This window comes from Loxodonta africana, chromosome 13 (genome assembly GCF_030014295.1).
Source record: "Loxodonta africana isolate mLoxAfr1 chromosome 13, mLoxAfr1.hap2, whole genome shotgun sequence".
NCBI lineage: Eukaryota > Metazoa > Chordata > Mammalia > Proboscidea > Elephantidae > Loxodonta > Loxodonta africana.
This window is the reverse complement of record NC_087354.1, coordinates 5,208,358-5,226,040: the sequence shown is the minus strand read 5'-3', so window position 1 is coordinate 5,226,040 and position 17,683 is coordinate 5,208,358. Positions and strand designations below refer to the sequence as shown.

Here is a 17,683-nt window from a genome sequence, read left to right as displayed (position 1 = left end):
AAACAGCAGTAGAACAACTTAATAAACCCATAACAAAAGAACAGATTGAAAAGGTAATCAAAACACTCCCACCACCACCAACAACAAAAAGCCCTGGCCAGGACTGTTTCCCTGCAGTTCTACCAAACTTTCAGAGAACAGTTAACACTACTACTATAGGTATTTCAGAGCATAGAAAAGGACGGAATACTCCCAAACTTATTCTATGAAGCCAGCATATCCCTGATACCAAAACCAGGTAAAGACACCACAAAAAAAGAAAATTACAGACTATATCCTTCTTGAATTTAGATGTAAAAGTTCTGAACAAAATTCTAGCCAACAGAATTCAACAATATATCAAAAAAAAATAATAATTCACCATGACCTAGTGGGATTCATACCAGGTATACAGGGATGGTTCAACATTAGAAAAACAATCAGTGTAATGAATTATATAAATAAGACCAAAGACAAGATCCACATGATCTTATCAATTGATGCAGAAAAGGCATTTGACAAAGTTCAACACCCATTTATGATAAAAACTCTCAGCAAAATAGGAACAGAAGGAAAATTCCTCAACATAATAAACGGCATTTATACAAAGCCAAGAAAACCCTGGTGGCTTAGTGGTTAAGTGCTACGGCTACTAACCAAAGGGTCGGCAGTCCAAATCTGCCAGGCGCTCTTTGGAAACCCTATGGGGCAGTTCTACTGTGTCCTACAGGGTCGCTATGAGTCGGAATCGACTCGACGGCACTGGGTTTGGTTTTTGGTTTATACAAAGCCAACAGCCAACATCATGCTAAATGGAGTCTGAAAGCAGTCCCTGTAAGATGAGGAACCAGACAAGAATCCCCTTTATTACCACTCTTACTCAACACTGTGCTGAAGGTCCGAGCCAGAGCAATTAGGCTAGATATAGAAATAAAGGGCATCCAGGTTGGTAAGGAAGAAGTAAAAGTATCTCTATCTGCAGATGGCATGATCTTACACAGAGATAACCCTAAAGAATCCTCAAGAAAACTACTGAAACTAATAGAAGAGTTCAGCAGAATATTAGGATACAAGATAAACATACAAATATCAGTTGGATTCCTCTACACCAACAAAAAGAACATCGAAGAGGAAGTCACCAAATCAATACCATTTACAATAGCCCCCAAGAAGATAAAATACATAGGAATAAATCTTACCAGAGATGGAAAAGACCTATACAAAGAAAACTACAAGACTCTACTCCAAGAAACCAAAAGAGACCTACATAAGTGGAAAAACATACCTTGCTCATGGATAGGAAGACTTAACATCGTAAAAAATGTCTATTCTACCAAAAGCCATCTATAGATACAACGCAATTTCAATCCAAATTCCAAAGACATTTTGGAATGAGATGGAGAAAGAAATCACCAACTTCATATGGAAAGGGAAGAGGCCCCGGATAAGTAAAGTATTGCTGAAAAAGAAGAACAAAGTGGAGGCCTCGCATTACCTGGTTTTAGAACCTATTATACTGCCACACTAGTCAAAACAGCCTGGTACTGGTACAACAACAGATATGTAGATCAGTGGAACAGAATTGAGAATCCAGACATAAATCCATCCACATATGAGAAGCTGATATTTGACAAAGTCCCAAAGTATGTTAAATGGGGAAAACACAGTCTCTTCAACAAATGGTGTTGGCATAACTGGATATCCATTTGCAAAAAAAATGAAACAAGACCCATACCTCACACCATGCACAAAAACGAACTCAAAATGGATCAAAGATCTAAATATAAATTCAAAAACAAAACAGATGATAGAAGAAAAAATAGGGACAATGCTAGGAGCCCTAATACATGGCATAAACAGTATACAAAACATTACTAACAATGCAGAAGAGAAACTAGATAACTGGACACTCCTAAAGATGAAACACCTATGCTCATCCAAAGACTTCACCAAAAGAGTAAAAAGATTACCTACAGATTGGGAAAAAGTTTTTAGTTATGACATTTCCGATCAGCATCTGATCTCTAAAATCTACATGATAGTACAAAACTCAACTACAAATAGACAAATAACCCAATTAAAAAATGGACAAAGGATATGAACAGGCACTTCACTAAAGAAGACATTCAGGTAGCTAACAGATATACGAGGAAATGCTCATGATCATTAGCCATTAGAGAAATGCAAATCAAAACTACAATGAGATTCCATCTCACTCCAACAAGGCTGCATTCATCCAAAAGACACAATAAATGTTGGAGAGGTTGTGGAGAGACTGGAACACTTACACACAGCTGATGGGAATGTAAAATGGTACAACTGCTTTGGAAATCAATTTGATGCTTCCTTTAAAAGCTAGAAATAGAAGTACCATATGATCTGGCAATCCCACTCCTTGGAATATATCCTAGAGAAATAACAGCCTTTACACTAACAGATATATGCACACCCATGTTCGATGCAGCACTGTTTACAATAGCAAGAAGGTGGAAGCAACCAGGGTGCCCATCAATGGATAAATGGATAAACAAATTATGGTACATTCACACAGTGGAATACTACGTATCGATAAAGAACAATTATGAATCGGTGGAACATTTTATAACATGGAGGAACCTGGAAGACATTATGCTGAGTGAAATTAGTCAGTTACAAAAGGACAAATACTGTATGAGACCACTATTACAAGAACTCAAAAAATAGTTTGAAAAGAGAAGAAAATATTCTTTGATGGTTTTGAGAGTGTGGAGGGAGGGAGGGGGGTTTTCACTAATTAGATAGTAGATAAGAACTACTTTAGGTGAAGGGAAAGACAACACACAATACAGGAGAGGTCAGCATAACTGGGCTAAATCAAAAGTAAAGAAGTTTCCTGAATAAACTGAATGCTTCGAAGGCCAGTGTAGCAGCGTTTGGGGACCATGGTTTTAGGGGACATCTAGATCAATTGGCATAATAAAATGTATTAAGATAACATTCTGCATCCCACTTTGGAGAGTGACGTCTGGAGTCTTAAACACTAGCAAGCAGCCATCTAAGATGCATCAATTGGTCTCAGCCCACCTGGAGCAAAGGAGAATGAAGAACACCAAAGACACAAGGTAATTATGAACCCAAGAGACAGAAAGGGCCACAGGAACCAGAGACTACATCAGTCTGAGACCAGAAGAACTAGATGGTGCCCGGCTACAACCGATGACTGCCCTGACAGGGAACACAACAGAGAACCCCTGAGGGAGCAGGACAGCATGGGATGCAGACCTCAAGTTCTCATAAAAAGATCAGACTTAACGGTCTGACTGAGACTAGAAGGATCCCAGTGGTCACGGTCCCCAGGCTTTCTGTTAGCCCAAGACAGAAACCATTCCCAAAGCCAACTCTTCAGACAGGGATTGGACTGGACTGTGGGATAGAAAGTGATAATGGTGAAAAGTCAGCTTCTTGGATCAAGTAGACACATGAGACTATGTGTGCAGCTCCTGTCTGGAGAAGAGGTGAGAGAGAGAGGGGGTCTGAAGCTGGCCGAATGGACATGAAAATAGAGAGTTGATGGAAGGTGTGCACTATCTCATTAGAGGGAGAGCAACTAGAAGTATACAGCAAGGTGTATATAAGTTTTTGTATGAGAGATTGACTTGGTTTGTAATGTTTCACTTAAAGCACAATAAAAATTTAAAAAAAAGAAAGAAAACATTAATCTAGAAAAAGAAGAGCAAACTAAACCCAGAGCAAGTAGAAGGAATGAAATAAAATAGACAAAGCAGAGATCGATGAAACGGAAAACAAAAACAATAGAGAAAAGCAACACAACAAATAGCTGGTTCTTTGGAATAAAAAAAAAATAATTAAGATCAATAAATTTGACAAACCTTTAGGAACACTGACAAAGAAAAGAGGGGAGAAGATGCAAAGTACCAGAATCAGGAATTAAACATGGAATGTTACTACAGATCCTACAGACCTCAAAAGGATAACAGGAACATTGAACTACTCTACACACATACATTTGACAACTTAGTTCAAACAGACCAATTCCTCCAAAACACAAGTTATTAGAACTCAGCCAACATGAAATAGAGAATTTAAACAAAATGCTAAAGAATTCATAAACTAAAATCTCCCCCTAAAAAAGAAATCTTTTTGGTCAGATGACTTCACTAGAGTATTCCACCAAATATATAAACAAGAATTAACACCAATTCTACACAATATTTTCCAGAAAATAGACGAGGAGGGTACATTTCCCAAATCATTTAATGAAGCTAGGTTGGTAATGAGTCTTCCTTCAATTCTGATGCCCTGTTCTTCTTCAGATAGTCCAGCTTCTTGGATTATTTGCTCAACATACTGACTGAATATGTATGGTGAATGGATACAACCCTGATGGAAACTTTCCTGACTTTAAACAATGCAGTAATCCCTTGATCTGTTTGAATGACTGCCTCTTGGTCTCTGTACAGGTTTCTCATGAGCACAATTAAGTGTTCTGGAATTCCCATTCTTCACAGTGTTATCCATAGTTTGTTATGATTCAAAGAGTCAAATGTCTTTGCATAGTCAAAAAACAAGGTAAATGTTTTTCTGGTATTCTCTGCTTTCGGCCAGGATCCATCTGACATTATCAACGATATCCCTTGTTACATGTCCTCTCCTGAATCTGGCTTGAATTTCTGACCTTTTCCTGTCAATGTACTGCTACAATCGCTTTTGAGTTATCTTCAGCAAAATTTTACTTGTGTGTGATATTAATGATATTGCTTAATAATTTTTGCATTCTGATGGATCACCTTTCTTTGGAATAGGCACAAATGTGGATCTCTTCCAGTTGGTAGGCCTGGTAGTTGTCTTCCAAATTTCTTGACATAGACGAGTGAGCACCTTCAGCACTGCATCGTTTACTGAAACATCTCGATTGATACTCTGTCACTTCCTGGATGCTTGTTTTTTGCCAATGTCTTCGGTGCGGCTTGGACTTCTTCCTTCAGTACCATCGGTTATTGATCATATACTACCTCCTGAAATGATTGGACATCCACCAATTATTTTTGGTACAGTGACTCTGTGTATTCTTTTCATCTGCTTTTGATGCTTCATGTATCATTCAGTAATTTGCCCATAGAATCCTTCACTATTACACCTTGAGGTTTGAATTTCTTCTTCAGTTCTTTCAGCTTGAGAAATGCAGAGCATGTTCTTCCCCTTTGGTTTTCTAACTCTGGGTCTTTGCATAGGTCAGTATACCTTGTCTTCTCAAGCCACCCTTTGAAGTCTTCTGTTCAGCTTTTATGTCTTCATTTCTCCTGTTCACTTTAGCTACTTGATGTTCAAGAACAAATTTCAGAGGCTCTTCTGACATCCATTTCGGTCTTTTCTTCTTGTCTTTTTAATGACTTCTTGCTTTCTCAAGTATGATGTCCTTGATGTTATTCCACAACTCGTCTGGTCTTTGGTCATTAGTCTTCAACAAATCGAATGTATCCTTGATATGGTCTCTAAACTTAGGTAGGATATGCTTGAGGTTGTACTTTGACTCTAGAGGACTTGTTCTAATTTTCTTCACCTTGCTTATGGGCAATTGATGGTCTGTTCCGCAGTGAGCCCCTGGCATTGTTCTCACTGATGATATTGAGCTTTTCCATCATCTCTTTCCACATATATAGTTCATATGATTCCTGTGTATTCCGTCTGGCAAAGCCCACATGTATAGCTGTCATTTATGTTGTTGAAAAAAAAATATTTGCAATGAAGAAGTCGTTGTTCTTGCAAAATTCTGTCCAGTGACCTCTGGCATTGTTTCTATCATCAAGATCATACTTTTCAAATACTGATCCTTCTTCTTTGACACAACTTTGCTTGCTGAAAGTGAAGAGGACTTGAAGCACTTACTGATGAAGCTCAAATACCACAGCCTTCAGTATGGATTACACCTCAACAAAAAGAAAACAAAAATCTTCACATGTGGATCAATAAGCAAAATCACGATAAACTGAGGAAAGATTGAAGTTGTCAAGAATTTCATTTTACTTGGATCCATAATAAATGCCCACAGAAACACAGTCAAGAAATTGAATGATGTATTGCACTGGAAAAATCTGCTGCAAAAGATCTCTTTAAAATGTTAAAAAGCAAAGATATCACTTTAAGGACTAAGGTGTGCCTGACTCAAGCCATGGTGTTTTCAATCGCCTCATATGTATGTGAAACCTGGACAGTGAATAAGGAAGAGTGAAGAATTGATGTCTTTGAATTTTGGTGTTGGCGAAGAATATTGAATATACCACGGACTGCCAAAGGAAGGAACGAATCTGTCTTATAAGAAGTACATCCTTGGAGGCAAGAATGGTGAGATATCATCTCACTTACTTTGGACATCTTATCAGGAGGGACCAGTCACTGGAGAAGGAAACCATGTTTGGTAAAGTAGAGGGTCGGTGAAGGAGAGGAAGACTATCAAAGAGATGGACTGACGCCGTGGCTGCAACAATGAGCTCAAGCATAACAACAGTTGTAAGGATGGTGCAGGTCTCGGCAGTGTTTTGTCCTGTTGTACACAGGGTGACTATGAGTTGGAATCAACTGGACGGCACCTAACAACAACAACAACAACATTTGTTTGAAATATCACAAAGGAAAAAAGGGCTCAAATTTACATTAGAAGCTTTTTTCATGCTCTTGAATTTTTTTTATCTGTAATAGGTGAAATATCACAAAGGAAAAAAGGGCTCAAATTTACATTAGAAGCTTTTTTCATACTCTTGAATTTTTTATCTGTAATAGGTGATTTAGACCCCCTTTCTACAGTGTTTCTAAACCTCAACCTAGTCAGTTTTGTAACGTATATAGAAACAACTGGGTATTTTGCACACAATTTGGTTGTAGTGAAATAATTCTGATTCATAATTATGCAGTAATATCTGATTTTGATAAATATTCCTACGACATTGTCTTAGGTTGGGTTCTCTAGGGAAGCAAAATCAGTATAGCGTATCACATCATTATACAACTGCCAAACTACATCATAACTGCCAAACCATTGAGAATCATGGCCCAGCCAAGTTGACACAAAACCTTAATGATTACAGACAGATTTTTCCTTGAAAGGATCCAGGATTGAGGTGTTGAGTTGCAGAAATAAACGTTTTTATTTCATTTCAAGTAGGCTTTCAATAATTCAGCCAAAGTAGTGGATTTTTGTTGTTGTTGTTATTGGTTGCATTTTTTATGATAAGGCTAAGAAGATTACAGTTGTTGTTATGAATTGATTCCATAAATTAAAGTGGTATAATAAAAGGGAAGAAGGGAGAGAAGGAAAAAGGAAGAAAGGAAGGAGTACCAAAAAAACCAACACTAAAATTTCAGGTGATTTCGATAAAGCCAGAAAGCAGCAGTCATTAAAGAAATGAAAAGCATACTAAAGATTATGTCTTGGATTGGAGCTGTTTACCAAAATATTGGTCATTTTTTTATATTGCTAGAAAAATACTACTTAAATATACTTGTAAAATTTAAAGTTAACCATAAAAAGTCAAAGCAGGATGTATAAATTCCAAACCCTAGAGGTTTTGAAACACATGCTAACACATTTAAAAAGTAAAGAAAAAGAACTGAAGCAATAAGTATAACAAAGCGAAAAGGTGAACTTAGAAAAATAAACCTTTCAGGAATAATTTATCCATTTAGCAAATGATGAAAGGATGTTTAGAGAGATTAAGTAACTTGCCCACAGTCATTGAGTGAATAAGCAGGATAACTAGGATTCAAACCCAGATAGTGTGGTGCTTAATCTCAAGCAGAACATGCTTCAGCTTTCAAAACTAAAACATCACCACTGAACATTCTGATCAGGGTCAAAATAGATAGATCCTGATAGTAAGGGAGGAAAACGTGGGACAGGATTCCAAATTCTCAAAAAACATCCAGACTTACTGGACCCATTGAGAATAGAAGAATCCCCATGAGATACTCTATAAATATTGAACCAAAACTATCTTCTCAAGTCACCTTTTAGCTAAATAACAGGTAAGCTAATAAAGTAATGAATATCACCCTCGAGTACTACATTCTTTTAAAACAGTTATACAAATGAGACCAAATGGTCAACAAATACTCTAAAGCATAGATGAGAAGGTAGTGTGGCAAGGAGACTAGGTTTATTGGAAATGGAATAACTAGAATGGAAATAACAAGAAGGTTGACACAATCTGAAGAATGTAACCAATGTCACTGAACAATATGTGTAGAAATTGCTGTAGGGGAACCTATTTTGCCATGTACACTTTCACCAAAAATGCAATAAAATATTTTTTAAAAAAGGAAAAAAAAAAACCCTACAATGTCACATAATATCAGCACAAACGAACAGTATAAAAAAAGAAAGAAATAGTGCATAGGTTCCAAGCCTGCTTATACCAAATCTCTCTGAAAAGGGGATATATCTGAAGGCATTCTGCTTTCTGGAATAGTTTCAGCTGGAATCCAAGAGTTTGTACTAGATTTGGGTAATTGTCCACTTATTGTACTTTGACATGAAAAATGTACTCGTTCAATCAACACATATTTATTGAATGACTACTTTGTGTGATTCTCTGCTATAGAGAGTAATTTCTACTGGGTGTACAAGGTGATAGTGAATATAAACATTACAGAAAATGTTCTTATTCTTAGGGAACATTCTAGAGGGAGTAGTAAGCCAACATAGCAATATTTACAATGCAATCTTTGGAAAGTTACTGGCTAGGCATTGAAAATTGGTCTTCAAAGGGGGCCCCTCTGAGGACTCGACCTTTAATCTGAGACAAGAAGGAACTGCCTAGGTAATGATCTGTGGAGAAGCACTTGAAGCAGAGAATACTCTAGATTTTATAGTGCTTTCATTCTGATTATCTCCTTTTATCCTAATATGTGATACATGTTGTTGTTGTTCATTGCCATCAGGTCGATTCTGTCTCGTGTGCAGAATAGTACTGTTCCACAGAGTTTTCAAGGTTGTGACCTTTTGGAAGCAAATCACCAGGCCTATTTTCCTAGCCACCATTCGGTGCTGGGTCTATTTGAAACCACCAACCTTTTGTTAGTAGTTGAGTGCTTAACCATTTTACCCCACACAGTGGACAGGAAAGATAGGTATGCCCTCAACACTCTCCATTCTTCTCAAACAGATCGCAGCACAAATGGTATACCAAACCTAAATTTTTGTGAGTGAATATGGAAAGTTGACCCAAACGTATATCCACGGTTCTTACTTGTGAAAACAACTTACAGCTGCCAAACTTCAGAGGGCATGCATGGGCATCCATGGGAAAGTCTTCAAGTTGCATTGGGCACTCAGCAGAGATGGTCAAGCTGAAAAATAAGAGATGAAGAACCTTTAAATGAGTCATACACTCCTGCTATTTACTGAGCAACTGAGCAAGGAATGAGTTTCAGAAAGCCATGTTGAACACCTTATTATTATGTTCTAGAAAGCTATATTGAATACTTTACTCATTATTTTAATCAATAAAAAAAATATGTTTTATGAAATTGCCAAAACTGTCCCAAGTAAATTATACAGGTTTAGGTTGTAGAAGAATATGATTTAAAGACAAGATTTAAATCAAATATACACAGGAGTTCTATGGTTTGATGTGTGTGCCTATAAATATATTGTGTTTTTATTGTTATTAGTTGCTGTCAAGTTGATTCTGACTCATGGAGAGCCCATGTGTTACAGAGTAGAACTGCCCCAGAGGGTTTTCTTGGCTGTAATCTTAAGGAAAGCAGATGGCCAGGCCTTTTCTTGCACAGCGTCACTGGACGTGTTTGAACCGCCAACCTTTGTGTTAGTAGTTGAGCCCAAACTATTTGCACTACCTAGAGACTTAAATATACTACCACTTGTGAAGCAATTTAAAATGTCTTTAAAAATAACTTTTTCTTTGTTTCCCATCACTTACTCATAGTTATCTTAAAAAAACTTTTAACAGCAATGACACTATTTTTGAACATATTTTACAAAGTAATAAATGTAAATATAGGGCAAATACAGTCAAAATTTTGACCACAACCTGGCTGTAATTGTCCGATGTGCCTGTGTCATGACACTGTGGAACAGGCGAATTCATGTTACAATAGAATCTTTTGGTACAAACTAGATTGTTTTTTTTTTTTTAAATCCAAGCCTTGTCTTCCAAAGAAGAATATGACCAACCGCTATCACTGCCACCAATAATTATAATAATTATGGTAATATTAGCTGATATTCATAGTGCTTTGCATGCATCAGCTCATCTAATCATAACAGCTTGATGGGATACGTTACTATCATTACCCAAGTTCACAAGAGAGGAAAGAGTGCAGAGCTATGAAGTGGTGGAGCCAGGATGTGGTCCAAGCAGTCTGTGTCCTAGCTGCAGAGCCCCTTCGGGGCACACTGGGCCCACCCCTTGCAGCGCTGTTCTCAAGAATTCAGGGCTGCCATGCCGTGAGGTTTTTGTTTCTCTTCAGACTTCACTAAGCAGATTGTGCTTCTAAATTTTATTAACGAGCATGTCTTCTGATTCTTAGGGGTTTTTCCACTATTATTTAAAACAAAATGAAATTATTTATAATAAAATCAAAACACAAAACATTGAACTTTAAGCCCATGTTATAATTCTATTCTTAGAGCAAATAATAATTCAATATTACATTAGCAATATTGCTCATTCCTTTTTCTATTAGGTCTGAGTGTTGCCTGTGCACACAATGTGAAAATCAAAATTACTACTTCTACCTGTTAATAGATTAACCTGTTGCTATTAAAATTTGTCCCAGGATTTCACACTTGACAACTGCAGATAGAGTAGTTGACTGTATTCTCTGAGTGAATGAAAGCGTGTGTCAGTGGAGGGAAAGCCTGTGCCCATTAAGGAGAGGAAACCCTCTGCCCTACTGCTTTTGAATGACGGTGTCCCCATGGAGGAGTGATTAAGCAAGGGGTGTGAATGCAGATCTCAAATTCAGGCAGGGAGGCTACTTTTAAGATGTCCACTGACAGGCACATTAGGTCACTCAGAGAATCCACATATCCTCACGGAAGCAATTACAAAACACCAGAAAAGTGTAAAGAAGAAAACTGCAAATATCTATAATTTCACTTATATTTTCATCCAGTACATTTAAATCCAGATTTTTTTTTCTACATGTGCATGTATTTTCTTTTCACTCTTGGTACATAAAATTCAGTCTCTAACTCATTTATGCCTAACATTAGAGCACAGGCATTTCTCAAATCACTAAAATATTACATGATGATGACTTTTAAAGGTTAAATATTTAGTTCTAGCATGCAGATGTAAACATACTAAACCAATTAGCTACTGTTAGATCTTTAGGTTATTTTACATTATAAACACTCTGCAATGGATCTCTTCATGCATTTGTTGCTGTCGCTAGGCACCATCGAGTTGGTTCTGACTCATAGTGACCCTATGTATAACAGAACGAAACACTGCCCGGTCCTCTGCCATACTCACAATCGTTGCTATGCTTGAGCTCACTGTTATAGCTGCTGGGTCAATCCATCTCATTGAGGCCTTCCTCTTTTTCTCTGATGCTATACTGTACCAAGCATAATGTCCTTATTCCGGGGCTGGTCTCTTCTGATAACATGTCCAAAGTACATGAGACAAAGTCTCACGATCCTCCCTTCTAAGGAATGCTCTGGCTGTACTTCTTCTAAGACAGACTTGTTCATTCTTCTGACAGTCCATGGTATACTTAATATTTTTTGCCAACATCATAATTCAAAGACATCAATTCTTCTTCAGTCTTCCTTATTCATTGTCCAGCTTTCACATACGTATGAGGTGATTGAAAGTACCATGGCTTGGATCAGGTGCATCTTAGTCCTCAGAGTGAGTGACATTACTGCTTTTTAACACTTTAAAAAGGTCTCTTGCAGCAGATTTCCCCAGTGCAGTATGTCTTTTGATTTCCTGACTGCTGGTTCCATGGTCACTGATAGTGGATTCAAGTAGAATGAAATCCTCGACAACTTCAATCTTTTCTCCGTTTATCATGATGTTGCTTATTGATCCAGTTGTTAGAATTTTTGTTTTCTTTACATTGAAGTGTAACCCATTCTGAAGGCTGTAGTCTTTGATCTTCATCGATACGTGCTTCGAGTCTTCTTTCCTTGATCAAACAAGGTTGTGTCATCTGCATATTGCAGGTTGTTAATGAGACTTCCTTCAATCCTGATGTCATATTTTCACATAGTTCAGCTTCTAAGATTATTTGCTCAGCATACAGATTGAATAAGTATAGTGAAAGGATACAACCCTGAGGCATACCTTTCCTGATTTTAAACCACGCAGTATCCCCTTGTCCTGTTCCTACAACTGCCTCTTGGTCTATGTACATGTACCTCATGAGCACAATTAAGTGATCTGGAATTCCCATTCTTCACAACGCTATCCATAATTTATGATCCACACAATCGGATGCCTTGCATAGTCAACGAAACACAGGTAGACATCTTTCTGGAATTCTGGGCTTTCAGCCAAGATCCACCTGACATCAGCAATGATAACCCTCATTCCATGTTCTCTTCTGAATACTGCTGGAATTTCTAGAGGTTCCCTGTCACTGCACTGCTGCTGCAACCATTTTTTAATTATCTTCAGCATAATTTTACTTTCATGTGATATTGTTTGATAATTTCTGCATTCTGTTGGATCATCTTTCTTTGGAGAGGGCACAAATTTGTTTTTTTTTTTCTAGTTGGTTGGCCAAGTAGCTGGCTTCCAAATTTCTTGAGTGAGTGCTTCCAGAAGACAAAGTAAACTATTATAACGAAATGTGCAAAGACCTAGAGTTAGAAAACCAAAAGGGAAGAACACACTCAGCATTTCTCAAGCTGAAAGAACTGAAGAAAAAATTCAATCTTGACTTACAATACTAAAGCATTCCATGGGTAAAATACTGAACAATACAGGACGCATCAAAAGAAGACAGAAGGAATACACAGAGTCACTGTACCAAAAAGAACTGGCCAACATTCAACCACTTCAGGAGGCAGCTAGATGATCAAGAACCAATGGTATTGAAAGAAGTCCAAGCTGCGCTGAAGGCACTGGCAAAAGAACAAGGCTCCAGGAACTGACAGAATACCAACTGAGATGTTACTACAAAAGGATGTAATGCTGAAAGCACTCACTTCACACATAAACTATGCAAAAGGCCTATTTTTAACCGCTATGAAATGGGTGGAAACCCTGGTGGTGTAGTGGTTAAGTGCTACAGCTGCTAACCAAAGGGTTGGCAGTTTGAATCCACCAGGTGCTCCTTGGAAACTCTATGGGGCAGTTCTACTCTGTCTTATAGGGCCGCCATGAGTTGGAATCAACTTGATGGCACTGGGTTTTGGTTTTGGGTATGAAATGGGTGCAGAAGCCCTGATGGCTCAGTGGTTAAAGCGCTGGGCTGCTAATCCAAAGGTTGGCAGTTCAAGCCCACCAGCCACTACAATGGCGGGAGAAAGATGTGGCAGTATGCTTCTGTAAAGATTTACAACCTTGGAAACTTTATGGGGGCAGTTCTACTGTGTCCTACAGGGTTGCTTTAGAGTCAGTTTGAGTTGGAATGGACTTGACTGCCCACCCACTGCCGTCGAGTCAATTCTGACTCATAGTAACCCTATAGGACAGAGCAGAACTGTCCTACAGGGTTTCCAGGGAGCACCTGGTGGATTCAAAATGCTGGCCTTTTGTTTAGCAGCTGTAGCTTTTAACCACTATGCCACCAGTGGGTTTGATTTGGTTTTGAGTATGAAATGAATAAGGTATATGAAGACTTATTAATTAAAATTAAGAAAATTAGGACTTAAAAACACAATCTGTGAGGATGGTATTCTGTCAACACCAAGGAAAACAGTATTGCTTTATGTATTTGTTAGTAAACTTAAGCAATGTATTAAGTAAAGCAAAAGCAGAATCAGAGCATCAAAATGAACCAAATAGGTTCTAGAGGATAAAATCACAATGAGATCAGAAAATCTGTAATTTTCCTAAGAGGCAAAATTTTAGTAGGGAAATAGGAAATCTAAGCAAACTATAATACTGGGTGGTTGTTGGTATTGTTAGTTGCGGTGGAATTAATTCTAACTCACATTGACCTCGTGTGTTCAGGGGACAGCTGCTCCATAAGATTTTCAAGGCTGTGTCTTTTTGGAAGAAAATCCTCTGGCCTGTCTTCTGAGGCACTTCTGCGTGGGTTCAAACCACCAACCTTTTGGTTAGTCGTTGAATGCTAACCATTCACACCACACAGGGACTCTAATACTGGTGTCAAAGAGAAAAATTAATAACAGACTTCTTACTTTGATTTTTTTCCTTACTCACAAAACGCTTGATTCTCCCCTCTGCCAGAAGCTGCTCTGAAGCAATGAAAAAACATTACCTCATGATTTAATGAAAAGGACCCTAAGTTTAGTTAATTTAAATTTCAAAAGGTCTCATGCCTGGTGGTGAGCGGAGAGGGGGCCAAATTGTTAGCAGCCAGGCCAGAGACGACTTGTTGATCTCAGTAAAAGGAGGAGGGTAGGGTTCAATCAATCACGTTAAGATCTTTGCACGTGTCATTATAATATTTTACTTTGTCTTCTCAAACCACCCTTTGAAATCTTCTGTTCAGCTCTTTTACTTCTTCATTTCTTCCATTTACTTTAGCTACTCAGTGTTCAAGAAGAAGTTTGAGAGGTTCTTCTGACATCCATTTTGGCCTTTTCTTTTTTTCCTGTCTTTTTAATGACTTCTTGCTTTCTTCATGTCTGATGTCCTTGATGTCATTCCACAACTCATCTAGTCTTTGGTCATTAGTCTTCAACAAATGAAATGTATTCTTGAGACAGTCTCTAAATTCAGGTGGGATATGCTCAAGGTTGCACTTTGGCTCTTGAGGACTTGTTCTAATTTTCTTCAGCTTCAACTTGAACTCACTTGTGAGCAATTGATGGTCTGTTCTGCAGACAGCCCCTGGCATTGTTCTGACAGATGATATTGAGCTTTCCCATCATCTCTTTCCAGGGATGTAGTCAATGTGATTCCTGTGTATTCCATCTGTCGAGGTCTACCTGTATAATCGTTGCTTTGCTTACATTGTTGTAAAAAGGTATTTACAATGAAGAAGTTATTGGTCTTGCAAAATTCTATTATGCAATTTCTATCACCAAGGCCATATTTTCCAACCCTGGTGGTGTAGTGGTTAAGTGCTACAGCTGCTAACCAAGAGGTCAGCAGTTTGAATCCCCCAGGTGCTCCTTGGAAACTCTATGGGGCAGTTCTACTCTGTCCTATAGGGTTCCATGAGTCGGAATCAACTGGATGGCAATGGGTTTGGTTTTGGTTTTTTGATTCTTTGTTTCCAATTTTCACATTCCAATCACCAATAATTATCAAACATCTTGATTGTATGTTTGATCAATTTCATACTGCAGAAGTTGGTAAAAATCTTCAGTTTCTTCATCTCTGGCTTTAATGGTTGGTGCATAAGTTTGAATAATAGTCATTTTAACTGGCCTTTCTTGTTTTCCTTGTAGGTGTATAGATATTAGTTTATCACCACAACACTGTACTTCAGGATAGATCCTGAATTTTTTTTGATGATGAATGCAACACTGTCCCTCTTCAACTTGTCATTCCCAGCATGGTAGACCACATGATTGTCTGATTCAAAATGGCCAATACCAGTCCGTTTCCGCTTACTAATACCTATATCGATCTTTATGCTATCCATTTCACTTTTGACGACTTCCAATTTTCCTAGATGCATACTTCATACATTCCATGTTCCTATTACTAATGGATGTTTGCAGCAATTTCTTCTTAGAGTCATGCCACCTCAGCAGATAAAAGTCACAAAATCTTTACCCTATCCACGTCATTAAGATCTACTCTATTTTGAGGAGGCAGCTCTTCCCCAGTCATATTTTGAGTGTCTTCCAACCTAAGGGGCTCATCTTCTGGCACTATATCAGACAATGTTCTGCTGCTATTCACAAGGTTTTCACTGGCCAATTTTTTCAGAAGTAGATCACCAAGTCCTTCTTCCTAGTCTGTCTTAGTCTGGAAGCTCCACTGAAACCTGTCCACCATGGATGACCCTGCTGGTATTTGCATTACTGGTAGCATAGCTTCCACCATGACAGCACAACACAAGCCACCACAGTAAGACAAACTGACAGATGCATGGGATTTGTTTTATAGGCCTGTTTAATCTTTGGCTGAAAGGAGGACTTCGGGAGTGGCTTCAGTTTTGAGTTAGCAGGGTATCTGGGGGCCAAAGTCTGGGGCGTTCTTCTAATCTGTCAGACCAGTAAGTCTGGGCTTTTTTGTGAATTTGAATTTTGTTGTACATTTTTCTCCCGGTTTGTCCAGGACCCTCTATTGTGATCCCTGTCAGAGCCTTTGGTGGTGGTAGCTGAGCACCATCTAGTTCTTCTGGGCTTAAGCTCATAGAGGCTGTGGTTCATGTGATTCATTAGTCCTCTGTACTAAAATTTCCCTGTATCTTTGGTTTTTGTTGCTCTCCTTTGCTCCGGATGGGATGAGGCCAACAGATGTATCTTAGATGGCCATTTGAAAGCTTTTAAGACCCCAGATACTAGTAGGATGTAGAACATTTTCTTTATGAACTATGCTATGCCAACTGATTCACATGTCCCCCGAGACCATGGTCCCCAGCCCTTAGCCCCAATAACTCAGTCCCTCAAGGTGTATGAATGTCTATGAAGCTTCTATGACTTTGTTTTGATCAAGCTGTGCTGACTTCCTCTATATTGTATAACGTCTTTCCCTTCTTCTTTGAGTTTTGATTATTTTTAACACTGTGTGCAAGCCAATAAATGCAAAAATGACTACATGTAAAATAAATGCTGTTGGAATTCAGAGAACACTTCAACTAAAAGACTCAATTTTTTTTTGCTGGTCTACGGCCTCTTTCCTAATAGTTTATGGACTCAGTCATAACATAAATACCTTGAGGCTCAATTTCTGTAGCAGTGAGGAGTGGCTGGGGATACAAGAAATGATGTTATGGGGGCTGTTGTCCCCGTCTCCCTTAGCAAACCCAGCTCCATGTGCTGAAGACTCCTAAAAGCAGACAGATCCATGGTCTTTACATTGACCCTGACAATGATAACAGATGAAAGAGCACCATGCCCATCGTAAGGGTAGATATGGAGATGATGCTTCAATAGCAGAGCCATCCTTCTAGACACTGCAGGGTCTGCAAGCTCACATACTAGGCTATGCCCCCAGCAAACACTCCACATCCCGCTGAGTCTGTAGGCTCCCTGAAGTTCCTGACAACTTGATTTTTTAGCTCCCTCACCTTCCTCTTCCTACTTGCTAAATGCTCGGATTCGCTTCAATCCAGATGGCCAACGGGCCAATGGAGGCACCACTACCTGATGTGTCTGCTGTTATGTCCCATCCAGTCGCACAGACCTGGGTAGACTTGACCATTCCCTCTTGGGTACCTTGACCATTCCTGGCCTATGTTTTTCTTCTTCACATCCTCCTTCTTTCCTAGCTGAGGCTGTGTGTTTAGCAGAGTGACCAGAAGCCTCCCTTTCTCAGCCCTTATTAAAGACAGCATTCAATGTCTTGCTCTGTTCTGGGTGTCTGGTGCTGAGAGCTTCCCACCTTCAGAAAATCATGCACAGACAGCATCTAAGGTAGCA

The 17,683-nt window shown here is 38.7% G+C and overlaps 1 protein-coding gene across 2 annotated transcripts in view; it reads right to left on the bottom strand.

Moving 5' to 3' along the window:
* The window catches only part of GABRA5 (gamma-aminobutyric acid type A receptor subunit alpha5), a 159,432-nt gene that overhangs the window by 65,663 nt on the left and 76,086 nt on the right, over positions 1-17,683 (bottom strand). For both annotated transcript variants that reach the window (XM_064296191.1, XM_023539692.2), the window contains exon 5: positions 9,239-9,321. In XM_064296191.1, coding sequence (XP_064152261.1) covers positions 9,239-9,321 — 83 coding nt within the window. The remainder of the gene's footprint in view (positions 1-9,238; positions 9,322-17,683) is intronic.